Consider the following 19,772-nt stretch of genomic DNA (forward strand, 5'->3'; position numbering starts at 1 on the left):
GTGGATTCAGTGTTATAACTTCATTACGCTTCAGTTGAGTAACTTATGTCATAAATGGGTGTATCTGAGAGTGGAATCGAGCCTTGAATCTCTTTGTTGTGTGTGCTTCAGAAGGACCAAACGCTCACTCCCCTTTTTGAAGTCCTAATTCTTTTTATACGATGTTGCAATGTCTTTCTATAGAGTTGTGCCTCTGATGTTTGAGATTTCTAATGCAAAAAATACCACTTTTCCCCCAATTGCTTCAAGTATTGATGTTGCTAGAAAAAATTGTGTTCAGCAGTGTTCACACAGACCTTTTCCTGTGGCTTTGTTGCAAAAACCCCTATTGTTGACTCATCCCTTAAGAGATCTTTTCGTTAAGCTTGGTTAGCAGTCCCCTTGCTCAGCCGGTACTTCTCTTGTAGGAGCACTTGTAGTTAATAACAAGGATACTACTGCTTTCCAACCACTAGAGGTCAAGATTGTGCTATGGCATAGCACAGGGCTGCTCATCATGTAGAGTTTAGTTCCAATTCCTGGTGCAACCTCGTCTAGTGTCTAGTATTTAATTTTATTAATAATTGCTATAGTCATTAATTAAGACAAAGCCAATTGTATGTGCATGGTGTGGAGGGTGCTTTGCCTTACATGATGGTAGAGCCTGGCTGGATTTTGCAAGAGTTGGGATATCCATGCCCTGCATTAGTTTTAATATTCTTCAGATCTAGAAACTACACAAGTGATGGGTCTCTGATGGGGTCTTTCTTCCCAAGGAGGGATTCAAAAGGGAGTTGAGCTGAGAGAGGCTGTCAAAATAAAAATTGCTCATAAATTATTTTTGTGTGATATTAATTCTTTTAAGAGTTTAAAGGGAAATAATTTTGGAGGTTTGCACTCTAGGTAGAGCTTTCTACTTTCTGCAGTTCAGGGAGCAAAAGTAATTATTTATTTTTTTTTAATAGGTACCACTTGTTTTAATTCTCCATTGTTTTGCTAGCACAGTTGGTTTCACTGACAACCATATCTACAATATGGTTTCTAGTATTCCTTCTTCCTTCTAAAGCCAAGCTGTCACATTAGCTTGGGGCAGGGGCTGGTCCCGTTTCACCACCTCATTTGTCTCTTGTTGTAGGGGAGCAATAAAATACATGGGTGCAGGTTTGATTCTGGTTGTACAGGTACTTGCTAGAAAGAGAGCTTATATTAATAACTGAAATATATATATATATATATAAAAAACTCATTATTTTTTAAAAAGAAACCTACCATCTAGAATATCACTTTCAGAAAGACATCTGGATGGTTTCCATACACCTTTCTTCTTACATACTAAAATTTCATAGAAAAATATGGGAGAGGTCCTATAAATCTATGTGTATATATGCATATAAAATTCAGGCTTTCAGAGTGTTTAGTCTCTAGTTACACCAGAGCATCAGCCCACATGTGCAGAGCCACTGCATCCATTGGCTTGGCCTTTTTCCACTTCTTTGGCCATGATTTGGCACTTGTGGCCACTTGTGTGTTAGTGCTGTTCCCCCTCCTTACCCTGCCTTTTCATTTTGAATTTCTTGGTCAACTCTCTTGAACAATTGGAGCTAAACCGTTTGTCCTGTCTAATATTGTGCTTGGTAACAATGAGGAAACCAAAGGAGTTTTTGCAGCAGAGCACACGCGTTGACCTCGGCTGCAAACAAACTCCAAACCCCCAGGAACAGATACCAACAGCAGTTCCAGGGAGCTCTACTGAATCTGTGTGTTTCGCTCCCTGAATCGTGGCGCTTCTCTGAGAGTGAATTTTTGCTCAATACCTTTTACAGCTCATTCTGTACATCAGCAATGTACAATTAAGCTCTCCTGGGGTACCACAAAAATGCTTTCAGGAACCTCTGGGGTCCAGATGTGGAATGTTTTGTGCTGACATGGGTTGAAAAGAGGAACAAATCCAACTGTTAAGTATGTCCTTTAATTTAGCCTGTGACAGTCACCACATGGCCTATGGGCTAATATTTCTGCATCTGTGCTGTAAATAGATCAATATGGCAGTATGATGGGTTTGGCATCTTGATTTGTGAAGAGTCAGAATATTGTTTGTATTGTTGCGTAATCCCTGGAATGGTTTTGAAACAAATCTTCTGTTTCTTTGGAATATCTGGGTTAGGAAAAACGTAACGTTTTTAAGTTCCATTAAGTTGTGTGTTTTATTTGTCTCATTTGTCATATTTCATGACTGATCACATCTTTTGGCTAAAAAAAAATTTAAAAATCGGAGGGATGCTATTGTAAAAGGTGAAATCTGCTTTTTTTCTAGGCACAGCAACAAAGAAACCTGGACAGTATTGTATCACAGCATCCCAGGATAAGCGGGGGGAAGAAGTCCAAGAAAGAAGTCTGCGCAAGTTCAGATCTGGAGGTAAAAAACACTAGCCCCATGTCTGAGCAAGATTCGGGTATCCTGGATGTTGAAGATGAGGATGAGGATGAAGAGGTAACTGTATAACATCAAACCCAGGAGACTGGACAGTTTGGGGGTGATCGGTAGTGTCTGAAACGATGTTTGCGCCTTGCTCAGTCTTTGATGTTGCCGTGCAGAACATGGGGTGTGATTCAGTGTTGCATTATTTTGCACTCTTGCCCCTGTTCACATTAGCAGGCTCAGCAGAGGGGCCCAGGGTTGTATGAGAGCCAACAGCCTGTGTCTTCTCTCCCCTGGGTCAAGGGCTGCACCTCTGTGCTTACTTGGGAAGGCAGTTTGGTAGCTGTGCTTCGTTTTAAAAAAAACAAATCACTGTGTAGCACACAAGATACTTGTTCTTTTCTGTGGGACCTGTGTCTTGGTGGCAGAGGCATACTTTGTGTTGAATAGGGTTGTGTGGGGACAGTATTTTTTTAAAGCAATTTTAATTCCTTGATGGTTCTGCTGCTTCCTCAGACCTTTCTGGGAACTGCAAAGCATAACCTCGCTGCTGCTGGTGTTGGTTCTTTCCTCGCTGCGCTGGAGGATAGTGCATGCGGTGGGTCATCTTGGATTTGTGGTGCTGAGCATGCCAGGGTGCCCTGTCCCTCTGTGTTTCAGGAAAGGCGGCTTGGAGATAGGTGTTTGGAGTGCAGGTCATGAAGTGTTGAGTTTTTTGATGTGTTTTTCATTTCTTGTAATGCGGTCTTGTGTTGGACCTTTCGGCAAGCTTTATCCGCCACGCTGGATGCTTTTTCTCTTATTGCTGAAGCCTATCTTATGTCAGAAGAATGATATTTTCAGCTGCAACCTGTAACTGAAACGGGTAGTGCTTGTTGTCCTGAACCTGACAGTCCGTGACCAGCCAGAGAAGAGGTTTAAGAACAAGTTTCTGAAGTTTAAAATAGTGTGGGTTGCTCCAGTGGTTCTGTGCTTGTGTTCTGCCGTTTTCTTTGCAGTTCAATCCTCTCCTCTTCATCTGTGCTGCACTTCCAAAGCAGACTGAGGAGATCACCACTTTCTGCACAGGAACCAAACTGTAGGGTACGACCCGGAGTGCTCACACTGCATTGAAACCATCTGGGTGGGCTATTGACTCCTACATTAAAATGCAAGTAGAGCAGAAGTTAAACAAAAGAAGAATGAGTGGGACGGACATGTTTTTTTGAAAACAAACATTGATTTGAATAGATCTGTTTTGGTGTTTCCCTGTTAAAAATTAAAAGACAGTCCTTTGATAGTTCCTGTTTCTTCTCAATCTAAAAAATCCCTCACTTACTGTGGAGTGGGTTCTTGCAGCAGTGTGAAACGTGGTGGTGCTGGTGGGGTGTCCAAAGTCGATTTGAATTAGGAATTAGAATTGAGTTTCTATTAGAATTGAGAGGTATAAGGGAAAGCATAAGGAAAACATTAAGGGGGGAAGAATTTAAAGACAATAATTGGTATAGCACGGTTGGGTGAAATCACAGAGTAGTTTGGGTTGGAAGGGACCTTAAAGCCCACCCAGTCCCACCCCTGCCGTGGGCAGGGACCCCTCCCACCAGCCCAGGTTGCTCCAAGCCCCATCCAGCCTGGCCTTGGACACTGCCAGGGATGAGGCATCCACAGCTGCTCTGGGCAGCCTCTGCCAGCGCCTCACCACCCTCACAGGGAAGAATTTCGACCTTGTATCCAATCTAAATCTCCCCTCTTTCAGTGTAAAGCCATTGCCCCTCGTCCCATCGCTACACACCCTTGTGAAAAGCCCCTCTCCAGCTTTCTTGCATCCCCTTCAGGTACTGGGAGGTGCGCTAAGGTCTCCCCGCAGCCTTCCCTTCTCCAGGCTGAACCCCCCCAGCTCTCCCGGCCCGCCCCCACCGGAGACTCGGGCACCCTCCCCACTCCGCTGCCCGGCGGGAGGTGCCCGCGGGGCGGGCGGGGCCCGGGCGGGGATGGGCGCGGCGGGAGCGGCGCTGTCCGTGGTGATGAAACAGCGCGGGGGGAGCGCCCGGCCGGGCTGCGGGGCCTCGCGCGGAGCCCCCCCGCTGCCTGGCGTCAGCCCTGCGCCCCCCGCCATCGGGCAGGGTGGGGGGCTGGGGCACCTGCCTGATGGGGGGCGGCTGCGGGCCTGGGGGGGTCAGCCTGGAGAGAAGGGGGCTGGGGGGGACCCGGTGGCTCTGCAACGGCCTGGCAGGAGGCTGTAGCCAGGGGGGTCGGTCTCTGCTCCCCAGGAACCAGCGACAGGACGAGAGCAAACGGCCTCACGTTGTGCCAGGGGAGGGTGAGATTGGGTGTGAGGGAACATTCTGCACCGAGAGGGCTGGCAGGCGCTGGCACAGGCTGCCCGGGGACTGGGGTGTCATCATGCCTGGGGGTGTTCAAAAACCATGTGGCTGTGGTGCTTGGGGACATGGTTCAGTGGTGGCCTTGGCCGTGCTGGGTTAACAGTTGGACTGGCTGATCTTTAGCATCTTTTCCAACCTAAATGATTCTGTGATTCTGAACCTGAAGGAGTGGTTTGTGTGTAACAGGTTGACCCTGGCCAGTGGCTACCCCCGCCCCACCCCAGTTACTCGCTCACCCCCTGCCACCCAGAATAATTGTGGGGACAATGTGAAGGGCAAAAGGGAGGAAACTCATGGGCCCAGGTAAAGACAGTTTAACAAGTAAAGGGGAAAAAACCCATCAAGTGCTGCAAAGGCAGTCACGCAGCACCTCACACCAGTAAGCCTGATGCTCAGCACCATGGGCAGACAGTGTCCGAGCAATGGCTACTTCTGAAAAATCAAATCCAAAACCCTGTCCCCTCCTGCCACCCCCACAGTTTTATTGCTGACCCTGGCATTACATGGCATGGAATAACCCTTCGGTCGGCTTGGGTCAGCTGTCCCAGCAGTGTCTGCTCCCACCCTGCTGCCCAGCCCCAGCCTACTTGCTAGGGGGCAGAGTAAGAAATAGAGACAGTCTTGATGCCATGTAAGCACAGTTTAACAACAGCTAAAACACTGGCGTGTTATCAGTGCTGGTTTGGTCACACATCTAAACCACAGTACCATGTGGGCTGTAATGAAGAAAATGAACTCCAGGTCAGCCCAGTACAGTCTGTAAAATCTTAATGAGCAGTTCTTTGGTAAAGGGTTCTCAAAAGTTACAGGCTAACTGCAGAATTATTTTTTCATGGTTGATGGATTCATTCCTAGCTTCTCATTTTCTGTTGTGACTCTTTCTTCTTATGGTTGTCTGATCTATGCAGGAATACTATTAATTCGGAATCTGAGTCTCTGAAGTTAATCCTTGTTGCTTAAAATTAAGTGTCCTGAGTGCAAGTGAACTGCATCTCGCTTTCTGCACAGCCCCACGTTCTGGAGTGATGGAGAAGGCTTTCTGGGCTTAGAGGGGCAGTACTGCAACAAGTGGGCATGTGTTGTTTGCTGTGCTTTGCCCATCACTGAGATTGCTAAACCTCATGCTTCTCAAGGAAATACAGAAGATGACTATCAGAAAAACCTTGAGAAAGAAAAGGTGTCCCCTTGTAGCATAAAGTCAGTAGACAAGTAAAGGAATTATCCTAAAGCATTTGAAGTCTGTACTGGTAGATATTGCTCTTGACCTGTCACAGGCAGTAAAGCCAACCAGTAACTGCAGGTTTCTATTTGGAAGATGGCCAGTGAAGACTAGTTGAATACAGAAAGGGAAGAATGAGGGGTGCCTTGCACCCACTCCTGCCCAGAATTGTGAACAGGATGGTCCTAGGTGTTTCTGATTAAGTTGAGGCAGGAGAGCTTCCTGATCCTGGTGCACAGTGGGCTAAATATTTCCTAGAGGAAAAAAAAATCTGAGGTGCTTCAGCAGGCTGTGTTACGGAGTTCTCCACCTAGGCAGGATGAACTGTTCTGGAAATCCTGTGATTCCTTACCCATATGGAGCAATCCCTTCATCCCTGCCACAAAATCTACAGGAAAAGCTTTGAAAGGGAAGAAAGAGCAGAAGGGTTTTGCTTACACTGTTGCTTGTATTCCTGTGTAGACCATTCTCTCCCTTGGAGTGAGAAGCATAAGAGAGTTCTGCTAGCTGCATTCAAGAGGACAAATACAAGACTGCACTCCATTTCATGTTCTCCAGTTGGGAGACATTATGGTCTAGACTTGTCCCACTTAGGTACAGATGCCTTGCGGAGGTGGAAGCTCCCACTATAATCGGAGTGAGGGAACGGGCACTGCTGTAAAGTCAGCTGGGAGAAGGCTTAAATTCCGTTTTTATGAATGTCAAGTTGCAGAAGGAGAATTTGCATTTCACAGCGAGTAGCTCCACAGTCTGTTCAGTTTGTGCCAGCTGTTTCCTTTGTAGTAAAGAGCATCCAGAAGACTACAAAGCTCATCCAGATTCTTCTCATTTTCAGTGACTTTTCTTTTGCGATCTTGTTGAATACCACAGGACAAACTCGCTTGTCTTGTGCCTCGTTTCTTCTTGTCCCCAAAACAGACTGGTCAGGTGTCTGTGAAGTGGTTGGGTTGGGTTGAGTTGGACTCCCTGGTGCTCCCTTGTGAAAGAAGGGAAGTTCTAAGGAAGGACATCACACTTCAGAAAAAAACAGCCACTCAACTGTCTATGAAGAATAAATTAAAAAATTCCAGACAGTTTTCTATTTGGAGACTGAGTTTGGCACTCGACATCAGCAGGTGTGAGGTGTAGCCAAAATTCATCATGCTTCTGGCGTTCCTTCAGGTTGACCTGGCTGTAGGAATAAGTTGTAATTCTCTAAGTGAGTGTAATAGATCTCTGTTACAAAGTTTTGGGAGCTGGAGCAGGGACCCCAGGGACCTCTCTTGGCTTTCCCTGATAAACGGCTTTGTTAGATGCCATCAGCCTTCACCTTTTGTTTGCTTCCACTAGTAATTATGCAAGCCATATTTTGGACACTGAGACAAACCTCTCTATTTCCAGACAAAGCTGTCTGCCTGTTGTCTATAACATGAGCCAGACTGAGATCAGTTAGTCTGCAGGACCATCTGGCCACTTCCAATATTACAGTATCCTGAACATCCTCTTGACCGTAGGAATACATTCATTCACCCCACCGCCCCCCCCGAGGTTTAGCCATGGGACACACAGTGGGACAGTCAAAGGATGCCAAGACCATACAAGATGTAGTATATCTACAGCAGAGTTTATTCTTTACTTCCATTCAGCATGGGATCAAGTGCTTCCCAGCTGCTGGTACCCAAAGAGATTAGATGTGATTTGTTGAATCATGGAGTGGTTTGGGTTTTTTAGATCTTTAAAGGCCACCTAGTCCAACCCCCCTGCTGTGGGCAGGGACATCTTCAACCAGACCAGGTTGCTCACAGCCCTGTCCAACCTGGCCTGGAATGTTTCCAGGGATGGGGCATCTCCCACCTCTCTGGGCAGCCTATGCCAGTGCCTTACTACCCTCATCATAAAAAAATCCTTCATTATAGTCTGAATCTACCCTTTTTTAGTTTAAAACCATTCTCCCTTGTCCTATTGCTCTAGGCCCTATTAAAGTTTGTCCTCATCTTCTTACAAGTCTCCTTTTAAGTACTGAAATGCCACAATAAGGTCTCCCCAGAGACTTCTCCAGGCTGAACAGCCCCAGCTCTCCCAGCCTGCCCCCAACAGCAGAGCAGCTCCAACCTCTGTGACCATCTTCGTGGCCTCCTTTGGACTCACTCCAACAGGTCTATGTCTCCTCTGAGCTGGATGCAGTGAAGAACCAACGCTACCTTCAGCAGTAGAGTTTTTACTCTGCAAGGTGAACGGATGCTTTCTGCAGTGTATGCATCACAGGAAGAGACCCAGCCTGCTCAGCATCCTCCATGGGACCTGAGCCTTTATGATGTGGTGTTGTGTGCGCTCGTGGTCCTCTGCGCCAGCTCATCCATGTATGCCAATCAGTGGACCCGTGAGATGGTTCATAAAACACCTCTCTTGAATGCCTGGTGTTTAAGCCTTAAGCCTGGAGGTTACACAGAGACACATACGCGCGTGCACCCCACCCTCCCCTCCCCCACACACCCCCCACACCCACCTCAGTGGGAGAGGTGTGAATGTATCTGTGCTTGTGCCATGTCTTCACATCAAAAAATAACAAGGATCACAGATTCAGGGTGTTCTATCACAATTTATCTAAAGCCAGACTGGAGCATACCTGAACTATGGGCCAGCCTTGTGTTGATGGCAGCTACAGTTGAACGTTTCCATTGGAAACTTGGCTTCCATGGGTTACAGTTGCTACAGTCAGTCTTTAACTCAACTGACAATGTTCTTGCAAAAAGAGTGTTTGGCTCTTTACAGAGAGTGGCAGGTCTGCCTCTGCTCCCAGCACCAGGAACGTGCCGGGTGCAGGATTTGGGAATGAGGTTTGACTGGGAAAATTTTGAACAAGATGAATAAATTCTTTGTTCTGCAAATCAAAAGGAAAAAAAAAAGATCAGGCTGAAGGGGAGATGTCAGGGGAGTAATCAGTCCTGTTGTTGAGGTGGCTCTAGTTCACATTTCATCATTGAGGTTCAGAAATCAAAGATCTGTTTATTTTTTTGAACACTGGTAGTGCAGCTTTGGCTAAGAAAATCAAGTCCCTCCTAAAGGGCATGTGCTAAGCTTGAATTTTTAGATATGTCTAAATATCTACATATCAGCTAAATACCCGAATATGTTAAATATTAGATATGTTTAAATTGTGCAATGTGTTAAACTAGCCACAGAGATAGCTTCATATATTCTGTATATTCAGGTCCCTGGATTGGTTACTCTGGAAGGATTTCAGAGGACAGGATTATTATGTCTTTTGTTGTAGGGCTATGGCTGTGTGTGGAAGAGGTGGTCAGGTTTTTTCCTTGAAATATATTGTAGGTTTGTAACCTGCATAAAATCCTAGCACAGTTTTTGGGTGCCTGTCTTTCTGTTTGCAGAAAGCTTTCTTGTGGTCCAGGAATTGCACTTCCACATCTGATAGTGTTCTATCCAGATTAACAGTTTTAAAGCTGTTAATGTCTCAGAGATGTTAATTCTGCAGGATAGTCCAGCATCTTTTTTTGTGAGTGTGTGTGTGGGCTTAAAAGTTTTTACAGAAGATCAGAGACTGTGAAAATGTTGCAGTCTGCTTTGAAAGAATTTCTCTGGGGGAGTAAACTCCGTTTTTGGCAATGTCCTGATTTCACAAATCTTTATCAGGAATATTTCTCCATGGACCATGTTCAACTAGTGCCCCAAATCCAAGAGGAGCAAAACCGTTTGATCCTGAATTCAAATTCATAGGAAAACATTGCCTGCTTTGATGATGTTGTGAAGGGATGACAGATTTCTCCTCCCTTAGAAAAACACAGGGTGGACTCAGGTCCATGCAGTCCAGCTTCCCCACGCTGATGGTGGTCGCCAGAGAATGGCTGGGTCGAGCAAGTACCGATACTTCTCTGTCTGCTTTACTGATCTCCAGCAGTTTCGCAATCAGGGATTTCTGAGCCAGAAGCGTTTTACTGTTCTACCAACTGGAGACCAATTGCGCTTTATGCCGGAGGACTACAGCAAGGCAAAATCTGTATCCCGAAGAGTCCACAAACCAGCTGAAATATGGCTTTGGGAGCTATTTAAGGAGCACAGAAGACCTGGGAGGCTGCAAATGGAAAATAAATGGCAAGGAAGGCATGATAAAATTGGCATTAACACAATAAAACTGCTGCCCGTCGTTTGCAGTTGTCAAATATAGTCTTATAAAAGCTAAAAGCAAGAATGTTAGTGAGACTGGTGAGCTCTGTTTCACAGCTGCTTGCTCTAGGTTCAGCTGCAACCCTTCAGCTGGGGCATGTTGAACAGCCAGGTTTGACATGGAAAGGGTCACACGGGCGATTCCAGCCCAGTATCTCGCTTGGAAACCTTCCTCCTTCCTGGTGAGCCAACCTTGCCTGTCTGTAAGACCCACTCAGATGGCATGTCGGAGTGCTTGCTGCCAGGGTGAGAAGGAAAGCCCAGTGGGATGGATGAGCCGGCTCATGCTATACCCCAGTAATACTCTTATCTGTCTGTTCCCAATGAGCTGGCTGCTTCCCTTCCCCGCACCGTCAGGTTGGGAATGTCAAGTTTTTGGGGGTCTCGAGCGATGCTGCTGGCACGGGATGGGATGCTCCCATGCCATGTGTTGCTGCTCCGTAGTTTTGCCATTGCTTCAGCTCTAACCAAGAACCTGTGCAGCGCTGAGGACTGAGTTTCTCTGCATGGAGGAGATCTTTTAACAGCTCCGGTTCTGCATTATACAGGAGGCTATGTAGTTTTTTTAAATAGCAAAACCTCCCATATTCCCTTTCCAGCCCATCATTTCTGCACTCCCCTGCTTGGAGCCATTGCTTTAGACAAGGAGGACCACTCACCCCAGGCACTTTGGGCACGGTTGGATGAGGCTTTCATACCCTCATCCAGCTAGAAACTTCCCTCTTCTTCATCCTACCTCCTTTTTAGCAGAAATGCCTCTTAAGTGTAATTAAAAATATATCAAATAAACATGTTTCCCAGGCCTGTCCATTGGTCCCTTTCATCTTTCTCCCCTTTTTTCCACCACATGTCAACAGAACACTCCCCTCCTCTCTGGATTTTGGGGGAGAAGGGTGGTTGCTTAGCTTTATGTCTTGGCCAACAAGCTTAATACTCTGTTGGCTTGAACATATCCAAAGGACACAAGCTTCTTGTATGCAAATTTCTCCTCTGATCTTTCCTCTCGCCCTCCCTCCCTCCATCCCACCCTTCAGAAATGCGCTTCCTTGTCCCTGTGCAAGACTCACTGTGTTGTTGAAAGGTGGTGGAGTCTGTGTGGCGCATGTTTTTTAAGGGGAAAAAAAAAAAAAGAATTTGTGCTTTTAAAGAAATCAAATTAGAAATCTAGAGAATAAGGTCATGTGTCGTGTGTCCCCCCCACCCCCTGACATTGCATAAATTGCAATAGCTTGTGCCAGAATGCTTGAACTTGTATTTAAGCCTATGGTCAAAATTAAATCTCTGCTGAGCTGGCTAACAGAGGTCCAAGTGCTACAATGTGATTCCCTAGGGGAGTGTAAATAGAGCGAGACCAATATTAAATGAAATTTTCCTGCTTTGAGTATCTTTAAAATTTTTAAATCTAGGATATATTAAATACATCCTATAATTCAGATATAGGTAGATAGATATCAATTATCAATCTAATTATTACATACCTGAAATCCTGGTGTTGCTCTTTTGAGCCTGCATGCATTGGAGTTGCACTTACCTGTACGTGGTATTTTAGAGTTGCACTTGCCTAGATGTCTTCTGCCTATTTCACACCAATCTCCTGCTGTCTTTTAGGTGCCTGGGGCCCAGGACCTGGTGGACTTCTCACCGGTGTACCGTTGCCTGCACATATACTCTGTCCTGGTGAGTAACTGCCGCCCGTGAAACCAGTGCTGACGCTGGACTATGGTTTAAAGAAGACTATGTGTTGCCGCTCCTTCCATTGCTGCTGCTGGAAGGAGGAGGTTGGAAAACATTTATTAATGTTCACCTAGCTAGGAAGTGCGTTACCTGTGGTAGAAAATAGGCCAGTGGTGGATGGATTTGAGTAAAAACCTCACAGTTACTTCATGCAGGCCACAGAAATATAAAGGGATATTTTCTCCAATTATATGCAGACCCTGGGTTTATAATATACATATTTCTTGGTCATGCAGTTTTTCTCCAAGAATTCTTCTTTGACCACAGTAGCTTCATTATTCAGCACAAATGGAGAAGTTGTGGGGGAGCAGTTGTTTTTGAAGGTATTGTTTGCTGCGCTTAGAACTTTGCCGCTCTTCAAATACTGTTTGGCAGGAGCAGGTCTGCTGCCGTCCCACCAAATCCACCGTTTGGCTTTATCACTCCCAGCTTCCCAATAGGCTTTGCGTGCGCTGAAACACACAGCCAAACTGAAACTGTGATGTGTCGGTGTTTGGTTATTGTCTGAAAAGTGTACTCTGAGCAACATTGTGTTCTTGAGAGCTTCTTAGAAGAGCTCCCATCCCTGCGGATGTAGGCTGCTGGATGAGCTGTGTTTTCTCCTAGGCAGTATGAGTATGTAAGGCATTGATTTTCTTATTTATTTATAACGAGGGTGTATAAGATGCCCTTTGTAGCTTGCCCTTCAACTTTCTAATTTCTAAGATGCCTCCAGCAGCGTATGAGCCTTGTATCTGCAGGCCCGAAGAACCTGTGTTTGCATCCATTCTTTAACATCCTTTGGAGGGAGGCAGCTTGCAGAGGGCTCTTCTCCTGTGGTTGAGCAATCTGAAGCCCAGGCAGCAGATGAAAGGAGCACTCTGTTCACAGCTTTCCTCCCTTGCCACGGTGGAGCCAAGCTTGAGAGAGAATTGTTTTTAAGGCACTTCTAAAGCCAGTTTCTCCAGCAATACATACAAACGAATTTGTGAAAGGAAAAGAATTGTCATAAGAACATTTATATAAAATCTTTTTGTGCCCTCATCTGTTAATAATTATGTAATTTGGCTACATTGCCATGATATTTTATTGGAATGAAAAAGTTAACCTACCCAAAATGTGTTACTCTGTTTATCTTGGACAAAAACCTCCTCTTCAAACCCGGTTTTGGGAGCCCGGTTCAGGGAGTGTGCTAATTGAAGATTACAACTGGTCTAAAACACTTTGTGGATTTCAAAGTGTCACTTTATTTGGAGAAACTTCAGTGAAGAATACGTGTAATGAAAACAGGATTAGGAATCCTATTTGTGTAGCTTATATGCATTTGTTTAATGCAGGGGTATTTATTTAATTGTGTATTTATACATAAAGCTGTTATGAAGAGGATGAAGAGCTTTTGCCGGGGGATATAACAGTTTTGCGCATTTGAAATGGTCTTGTTTTTTTATTGGGGCTTTGTTGTTTTCTTGTTGCTTTACTTTTTAATCTGAAATAGCAGTTGGTCCTCCGGACTGTGGTAGGGAAATGCTGCTGCTCGAAGACAGGTCTCGTGGCTGGTGCTCTGTGCTGGATCTGGAGGGGATTGCCTTCTGCTGGAGCTGGGGATAGTGCAGGGGTCTCTGTGGCGGGGAGGTTCAACCCAGTGCAGGGGTGAGCATCCTCTGTCCCCAGCCTGAGCTGAGCTTATGCGGTCCTTCTTCCCCTACTCCTTCTCTATTTCAGCCAAAAGCCCTAGTAATGAGGAAAAAATAAAATACAGCAGAGCTCTAAAGAAGGTGTGTTGGTAAGATGGGAGCAAGAGAAAAAGGTAACCAGCCGTAGTAAAGGCTCCTGAAAAGAAGATTGCCCTTTTCCTGACCTGTGATTGAATCCTGCCCTGGCTTTCGAGGCCCAACTTGGGCTGAACAATGTCAGAGATCCAGCAAGCATCGAAGGAAATAGTCACATCAGTGTCAGACGGAAGGATCATAATGTAATAGTTACCAAAAAATCCTAATATTTGTCATTTACAATAGCGTTATCTAAATGCTTGGCCTGCAGTTAAAAAGGCCCACGTTGAATAAACATTGAGATATTTATTATTTTTAGTGAAATCGACCTTCCAGTCACCTCGGTTTTATGGCTGTGCTGCTTATAAATTCCCAAAGGATTATTTGAAAAATCCTACTCATATCTGCCAGCCTTATCAGCAGGGCAGAAGTTCACATATTGTAACGGGAGGTCAGCCTTCGGTCATGGTCTTACAGAGGGGGCCAGGCACCTGTAAATCCTTCCTTCAGCAACCAAGGCGAAGTACAATATCAAACAGGCAAGGAGACTTTTCCAGGAAACGCTGAACTTTCTCAGGAAGGGCAGAGGAGGGGGAAAGAAAGTGAAGGAAGGTCAGGCGGGGGTTAATTGAGAGTTGGACCTTGGCGTGGTGGTGGCTCCGGGAGGACAGGCCCTGGTGGGATGCTTTATGGGACTATTCATTGGCGATTCCTTTTCTTGTGAGAAACGGGCTGGCTGACAGTGTCTTGAGGAAGAAATGGGCGTAGGGGAGATTTTGAATATCTACAGATATCGAGCAAAACATCACAGGAGGGTATTTGTGTATTATACTGGGAGTTGCACACACGGATAACTCTTCTCTGCTCAAATAACCCTTTGATTTCAGGATATGGGTTTATGTATCTAAACAGTGCCTTGAACAACAAGTCCTTGCCCTCTCTGTGGTTTCTGCATGCAGCAAATATCCCCTGAATTGCGTGGGAAAAGGCTTCTCGGGTGACAGGTCTTGTTTTAAATCGATATGAATTGGTAACCGCTGAACAACCTTGGTGTCTTGGTGGGAATCCTGATAGTATTAGACAAATGTGTACTGTCCTTTTCCTAGGAAAACTGAAAAAAGGCTAGCTGGAACAGTGGATATAGTGGTTCTTCAGGTGGCAAGAGCATCATGTAAAGGGGTTAAGGTGGGGAGCTGGCAGCAGAGCCAGGTGACGTGAGTCCTGGGATCTGTCCTGGTCTCGTTGGTCAGTTGGCCGATGGCCGTGTCTAGTTTTAGCTGATGGTAAATGCTAAACCCCACTTAGTTTCTCTTCAGCAGCAATGTGCTATTTAAGGACATTCATCTGCAGCGTGGTTAGCCTGCTAGGCTGTTGGTATCAGGTATATCTTTTCCTTGAGTTAATAGAGAAGTTTGTTGAAAATGGTAATATTATTATATAAAGAAGAAACAAGAATATTTCAGTGAAGTGATTTTGCTATTGACTTTTTTATCTTTTATGTTGTCTTTGACCAAAGTCTATGTAATGCTCCGGTTGCTTTGATCGATATCCAAAATAAATTAGGAAAGGTGAGGTTTGGGCCAGATGGTTTATCTGCTGGAGCATCTGAACAGCTGTTGGGTGCCTTGTATTTCAAGGCCAAGACATGGAATTACTTTGCTTTACATAACAGAAAATGAAAAGCAATTTTTGTTTCATGTTTCCCGTAAGCTGTAGCAAGGCAGAAAGCAAAGAGTGAATGAAGACTAGAAAGGAATTAAAAAAAACCCAAAACAACAAACCCAAAAAAGTCAGAGCGGTTTGCACAGAGGGTGCTCCCAAGAAGTTGTCTCATAGGCAGCTGACAGTGATTTAAGTCGCTTAAGCCTTCTGCTTCAGCCAGTGCTGTTGCCTGTTAGTACTCATTTCGGGTTTGCCTTAGCTAGGTGGGTTTTTTTAGCTTTATGCTAATTGGTTACGAATTACTTTGAGGTTCTTAACATGTTCATGAAGACACTGGTATTGACACTCCCAGCTCTTTGATCTGAGCTACAAAGGGGTCATTTTAGGGTAAAGAACAAGTGTCCAAAAAAAAAAAAAAAAAAGAAAAAGAGAGCAGATTCTGATGTAAATACAGGCTTAAAACTGTAGCTGCCTACTAGTTGATGAAGTATTTCTGGAGAATCCCAGAGCTGCATAATTTAGATAAATAGCGGTTGACAGCTATTTACTATAAATTTGTCGTATCTCGCCATTGACATTTTTATCTGCTGCATTGCTTCTGCCCCAAGCCTCTCTAACCCTAAACCTGCTTTGATGCATGAAATACATTAAGAAAGGTAAAAAAATGTAGAACAAATAATTAAAAAAACCCATCCACTTTACTAAAAATAATCAGTGTAGAAATGTCTTTAAATGCCTGTATTAAAATGCAAGCATTGTGCATAAACTGTACCCACTTGGTACATTTTTGCTCACCTATTTCAGTGAAGAATATGATGTTTAATATCTCTTAGCTGTGTGGAGCCAGTGGCCTTGGGAGGGAGAAACATGCATTTATTTTTGCTTACTGCTAGAATTGCTGTGTTTTGGTCACAGAAGTTGTGCGGGGACTCATGGGCTCAGGGTCTCAAGGGGGAACTGTTTGGCTGAGGATGGGAGACACCAGTTTGGATCTCCAAGCCAAGCAGATTTCATTTGAAGTGGGAGATGCTTCAAATCCGATGGTGGATTGTTGGTCTCCTCCCAGCCCTCCACTTAAATAATTGTATGTTTTTATTTCTCTTAGAAGTGTGCTAGCAATTGTGCTGCCTGCATTAATCCTCCTTTTTCTGCCTTTGTGGGCTAGTAAATTGGCAGGCTGGTTGCTCATCAGCTTGCCCGTGGTGGCAGTGACACAGCCGGTTGTTCCTGCCCGCTTCCCACCTCTCGGGGGGGAGCTCCAGCGTCCCCACCAAAATGTTTGTTCTCTCGTAACGGGGGAAAACAATTGAAGTTCTTCTTTCAAGGGATGAGAAAGCCTCTTATAGGAACCACAATTCAAATAATAAGGGCTACCCAACCCTCTCTTTCATATGAAAATGTCTCTTTTTTCTCTTTGTAACGCTAGTTGTTTCTTTTATTTGATACTGAAACACAAACCCTACCATGGAAAGTCTGTGGTTTACTTCTGTTTTTGAGATGAGTGTTGTAAAGTTTTTCCCTCCGTGTCCTTGGGAACTTTAAAACTTTTTTTTTTTGCGGGGGCGGGGAGGGAGTTGGGTGGGGGGGCAGTGGAAAAAATTTCCTTCTCGAAGTCTCTGGTAACTCCTTGTTCATCTCAGACACTTTGCAGATTGTCCCATCGTTGTGTCCTGGCATATCTCACTGTCTGCTGACTTGGCTGACCCACTGGTGCCTGGTGGAGTTAGATAGCTATAAACACAGCACTGAGATCATAGGGAAAGGCTGAGGGCGAGACACTTTGTGCACTGGATTGATAAGGACACAGGAAAAGCCATTAGAGTGAACTGGTGTCAGTGACCTGTGATAACCATTCTGTACTACGTGCTAATGGACCCTGGGTAGTGTGTCTGTCTGTAGTGGCAATAGATTTAACTTTTGTAATTGTCATATTGCTCTTTTAACCCTGTGACCTTATTACCCATGAGAAAACCACTTGGCTTCGATCAAAGAAGCAGCAAAGAAATCAGTGTTCATTCTAAGCTGGCTAGATATGATCACAGGCAGTCTTGATTCTTAAAATATTCAGCTTGGAAAACAGACATGTTAGAGGGGGGAGGGGGGGGGGAAAGAGAGGTTTACTACAATAGCCTGATGCAGACTTCTTGTCACCTGAGGTTAGGATCAGCAGCTGTGCTTTCCCAGGGCTTTGCAAAGTTCTGCGCAGTCCCTGAAAACATGCTGATACTTTACATTTAATGCTGATTTCATCCTGATTCACTCAATCCCATTCTACTCTTAGTGGCTAACTCTGTTAGTCCTGGCCGGGGGAAATATATAGCTTCTGTTCACCTGATTTCATTGAATCATTCCAGATGGATGGGACCCCAGGAGGTCTCTGGTGCAACCTCTCGCTGAAAGTGTGGGCAGCTCGGAGATCAGACCAGCTTGCTCAGGGCTTTATCTGTCCTGGTCTTGAAAACCTCCAAGGACCAACACTGTAAAATCTCTCAGGGCAACCTGTTCTGCTCCATGCCCTACCTGTAGGTATTGAAGGTGGTTGTTAGGTCCCCCTGAAGCAGTCACTCCTCCAGACTGAACAAGCTCCATTAACCTCTCCTGTGGGGCAAGTGCTCCAGCCCCAGCCATCTTGGTGGCCTCCAGTGAACTCGTTCTAGTTTATCGGTGTCTTTCCTGTATTTGGGAGGCCCAAAACTGGATGCAGGGTACAGATACAGCCTTAACGAGTGCTGCATAGAGGGGGATAATCGCTTCCCTCAATCTACTGGCTTTGCTCCTGTTAATACAGCCCAGGAGGCTGTTGGCCACCTCTGCTGCCAGGGCAGACAGCTGGCCCGTGTTCAGCTTGCTGTCTGCCAAGGCTCTTGGTCCTTATCCATGGAGCTGCTCCCCAGGCAGTCAGTACCCAGTCTGTGTTGTTGCAGGAGGCTCTTCCTTCCCAGGTGCAGGACTTGGCATTTCTCCTGCCTTATTTTCATCAGGTTCCTGTCAGCCCATTCTTCCAGCATGTTGGGACTCTCTGGCTGGTGACTCTGCTCTTAGGTGTATTGACTGTTCCTCCCAGTTTGGTGTCCTCTGCAAAGTACAGGAGAGCATGCTGTGTTGCTTCTCCCAAGTCACCGATAAAGATGTTAAGCAGGGAATGTCCCAGAGCAGACCCTTTTTAGTTCCTCACTTGTTACCAGCTCCCATGTAGGGTACAGTTCATTAATCATGGTCCTCTGAACCTGACTGCCCCACTAGTTATTTGCCCATCCAGCTCATCACTCATCCAGACTGAGACATCTGAATTTAGGTACAGGAATATTATGGAAAAGCATGTCAAAAGCCTTGCTGAAGACAATGGCACCCACTGCTTTCCCTTCATCCATAAATCCTATCACTCTATCATAGAAGGCAGTTGGATCATCGGAATGACTCCTCCCTGTTAAATATGTGCTGGTTTTCCCCAGTCCCCTTCTCCTTCATATTCCTGGAAATGTGTCCCAGGAGGACTCAGCCCATGACATCCTCAGGGACCAAAGTGACGTTCATTGTGCTGTAGTTCCTCAGATCACCTTTGCAGCCTTCATTGTAACATTTGCCTTTTCCCACTTGTTGGAACTGTGTTATTTTTTTATAGTATTTTAACTATTTCAGGGCCTTTTGTTCAAAGGAGCATTTGTTATGAGATGTTAACCTGGAGTGGTGCAGAACGCAGGACATCTGAAAAATGCTAAAGACCAACACCACTATTTGTATTGTGTAAGTGTGGGAAGGGGAAGGCTCTTCCTAAGCTTTGCTTTGCTTCCAGGCATTGGGACTCAGGAGGGTCCCAGGAATATTTGGAAAATGCCTCAGCTACCCCAGAGAACTTTGTGGTGGTGTCCAGAAGTGGTGATATCTCAAAAACAACAAGTGATAGAGACGGAAGGATGCTGATTTGCAAAGAATTTCCCTCAAGAGCGTTGAGTTTTCTAAGGTAAACCCCAGCTTAACAGAAAGGGAAATCTTTATCAAGTGTTCCCACTCTTTTCTCATCCTCTGGTTATAGACTCATAATTGTTTAGACTGGAAGAGACTCATGGAGGACTTTTGTGCAACCCTCCACTCAGAGCTGAATTGGAATTTATGTCAGGGGTCTCAGAGCCACATCCAGCTGAGTTTTGAGGATCTCCAAGGGTGGTGGCTGCCCAGCCTCTCTGGGTCCCGGTCCCAGTATTTGACCGCCCTTACTGTATTCGCCCCCATTAAATTAATTTGAATTTATTTCTTTGAATTTTGTCTCTTGCCACTCCTTTTGCTGTGCATTTCCAAGGGGAGCCTGGCTCCACCTACCTTGTAAATCCTGAATTAGATATGCTTCCTTACCCTTCTTCTTCCTAACCTTCCCTCATATCTTGTGTGCTCCAGCTCCTTCAGTTACCTCGGTGGCCACTGCTGGCCTTGCTTCAGTGTGTAGTACACCAATATCTCTACAGCTGCTCTTTTGCATAACACTTTTAGAG

General features: G+C 45.4%; 1 protein-coding gene across 3 annotated transcripts in view; it reads left to right on the forward strand.

Annotated features, from left to right (window-relative positions):
• Positions 1 to 19,772, forward strand: part of EXOC6B (exocyst complex component 6B) — a 312,215-nt gene that overhangs the window by 144,714 nt on the left and 147,729 nt on the right. For 2 of the 3 annotated variants that reach the window (XM_056344728.1, XM_056344741.1), the window contains exons 7-8: positions 2,294 to 2,470; positions 11,750 to 11,818. In XM_056344728.1, the coding sequence (XP_056200703.1) occupies positions 2,294 to 2,470; positions 11,750 to 11,818 (246 nt within the window). The remainder of the gene's footprint in view (positions 1 to 2,293; positions 2,471 to 11,749; positions 11,819 to 19,772) is intronic. The other variant, XM_056344734.1, reaches the window with a different exon arrangement.

This window comes from Falco biarmicus, chromosome 1, assembly GCF_023638135.1.
Source record: "Falco biarmicus isolate bFalBia1 chromosome 1, bFalBia1.pri, whole genome shotgun sequence".
NCBI lineage: Eukaryota > Metazoa > Chordata > Aves > Falconiformes > Falconidae > Falco > Falco biarmicus.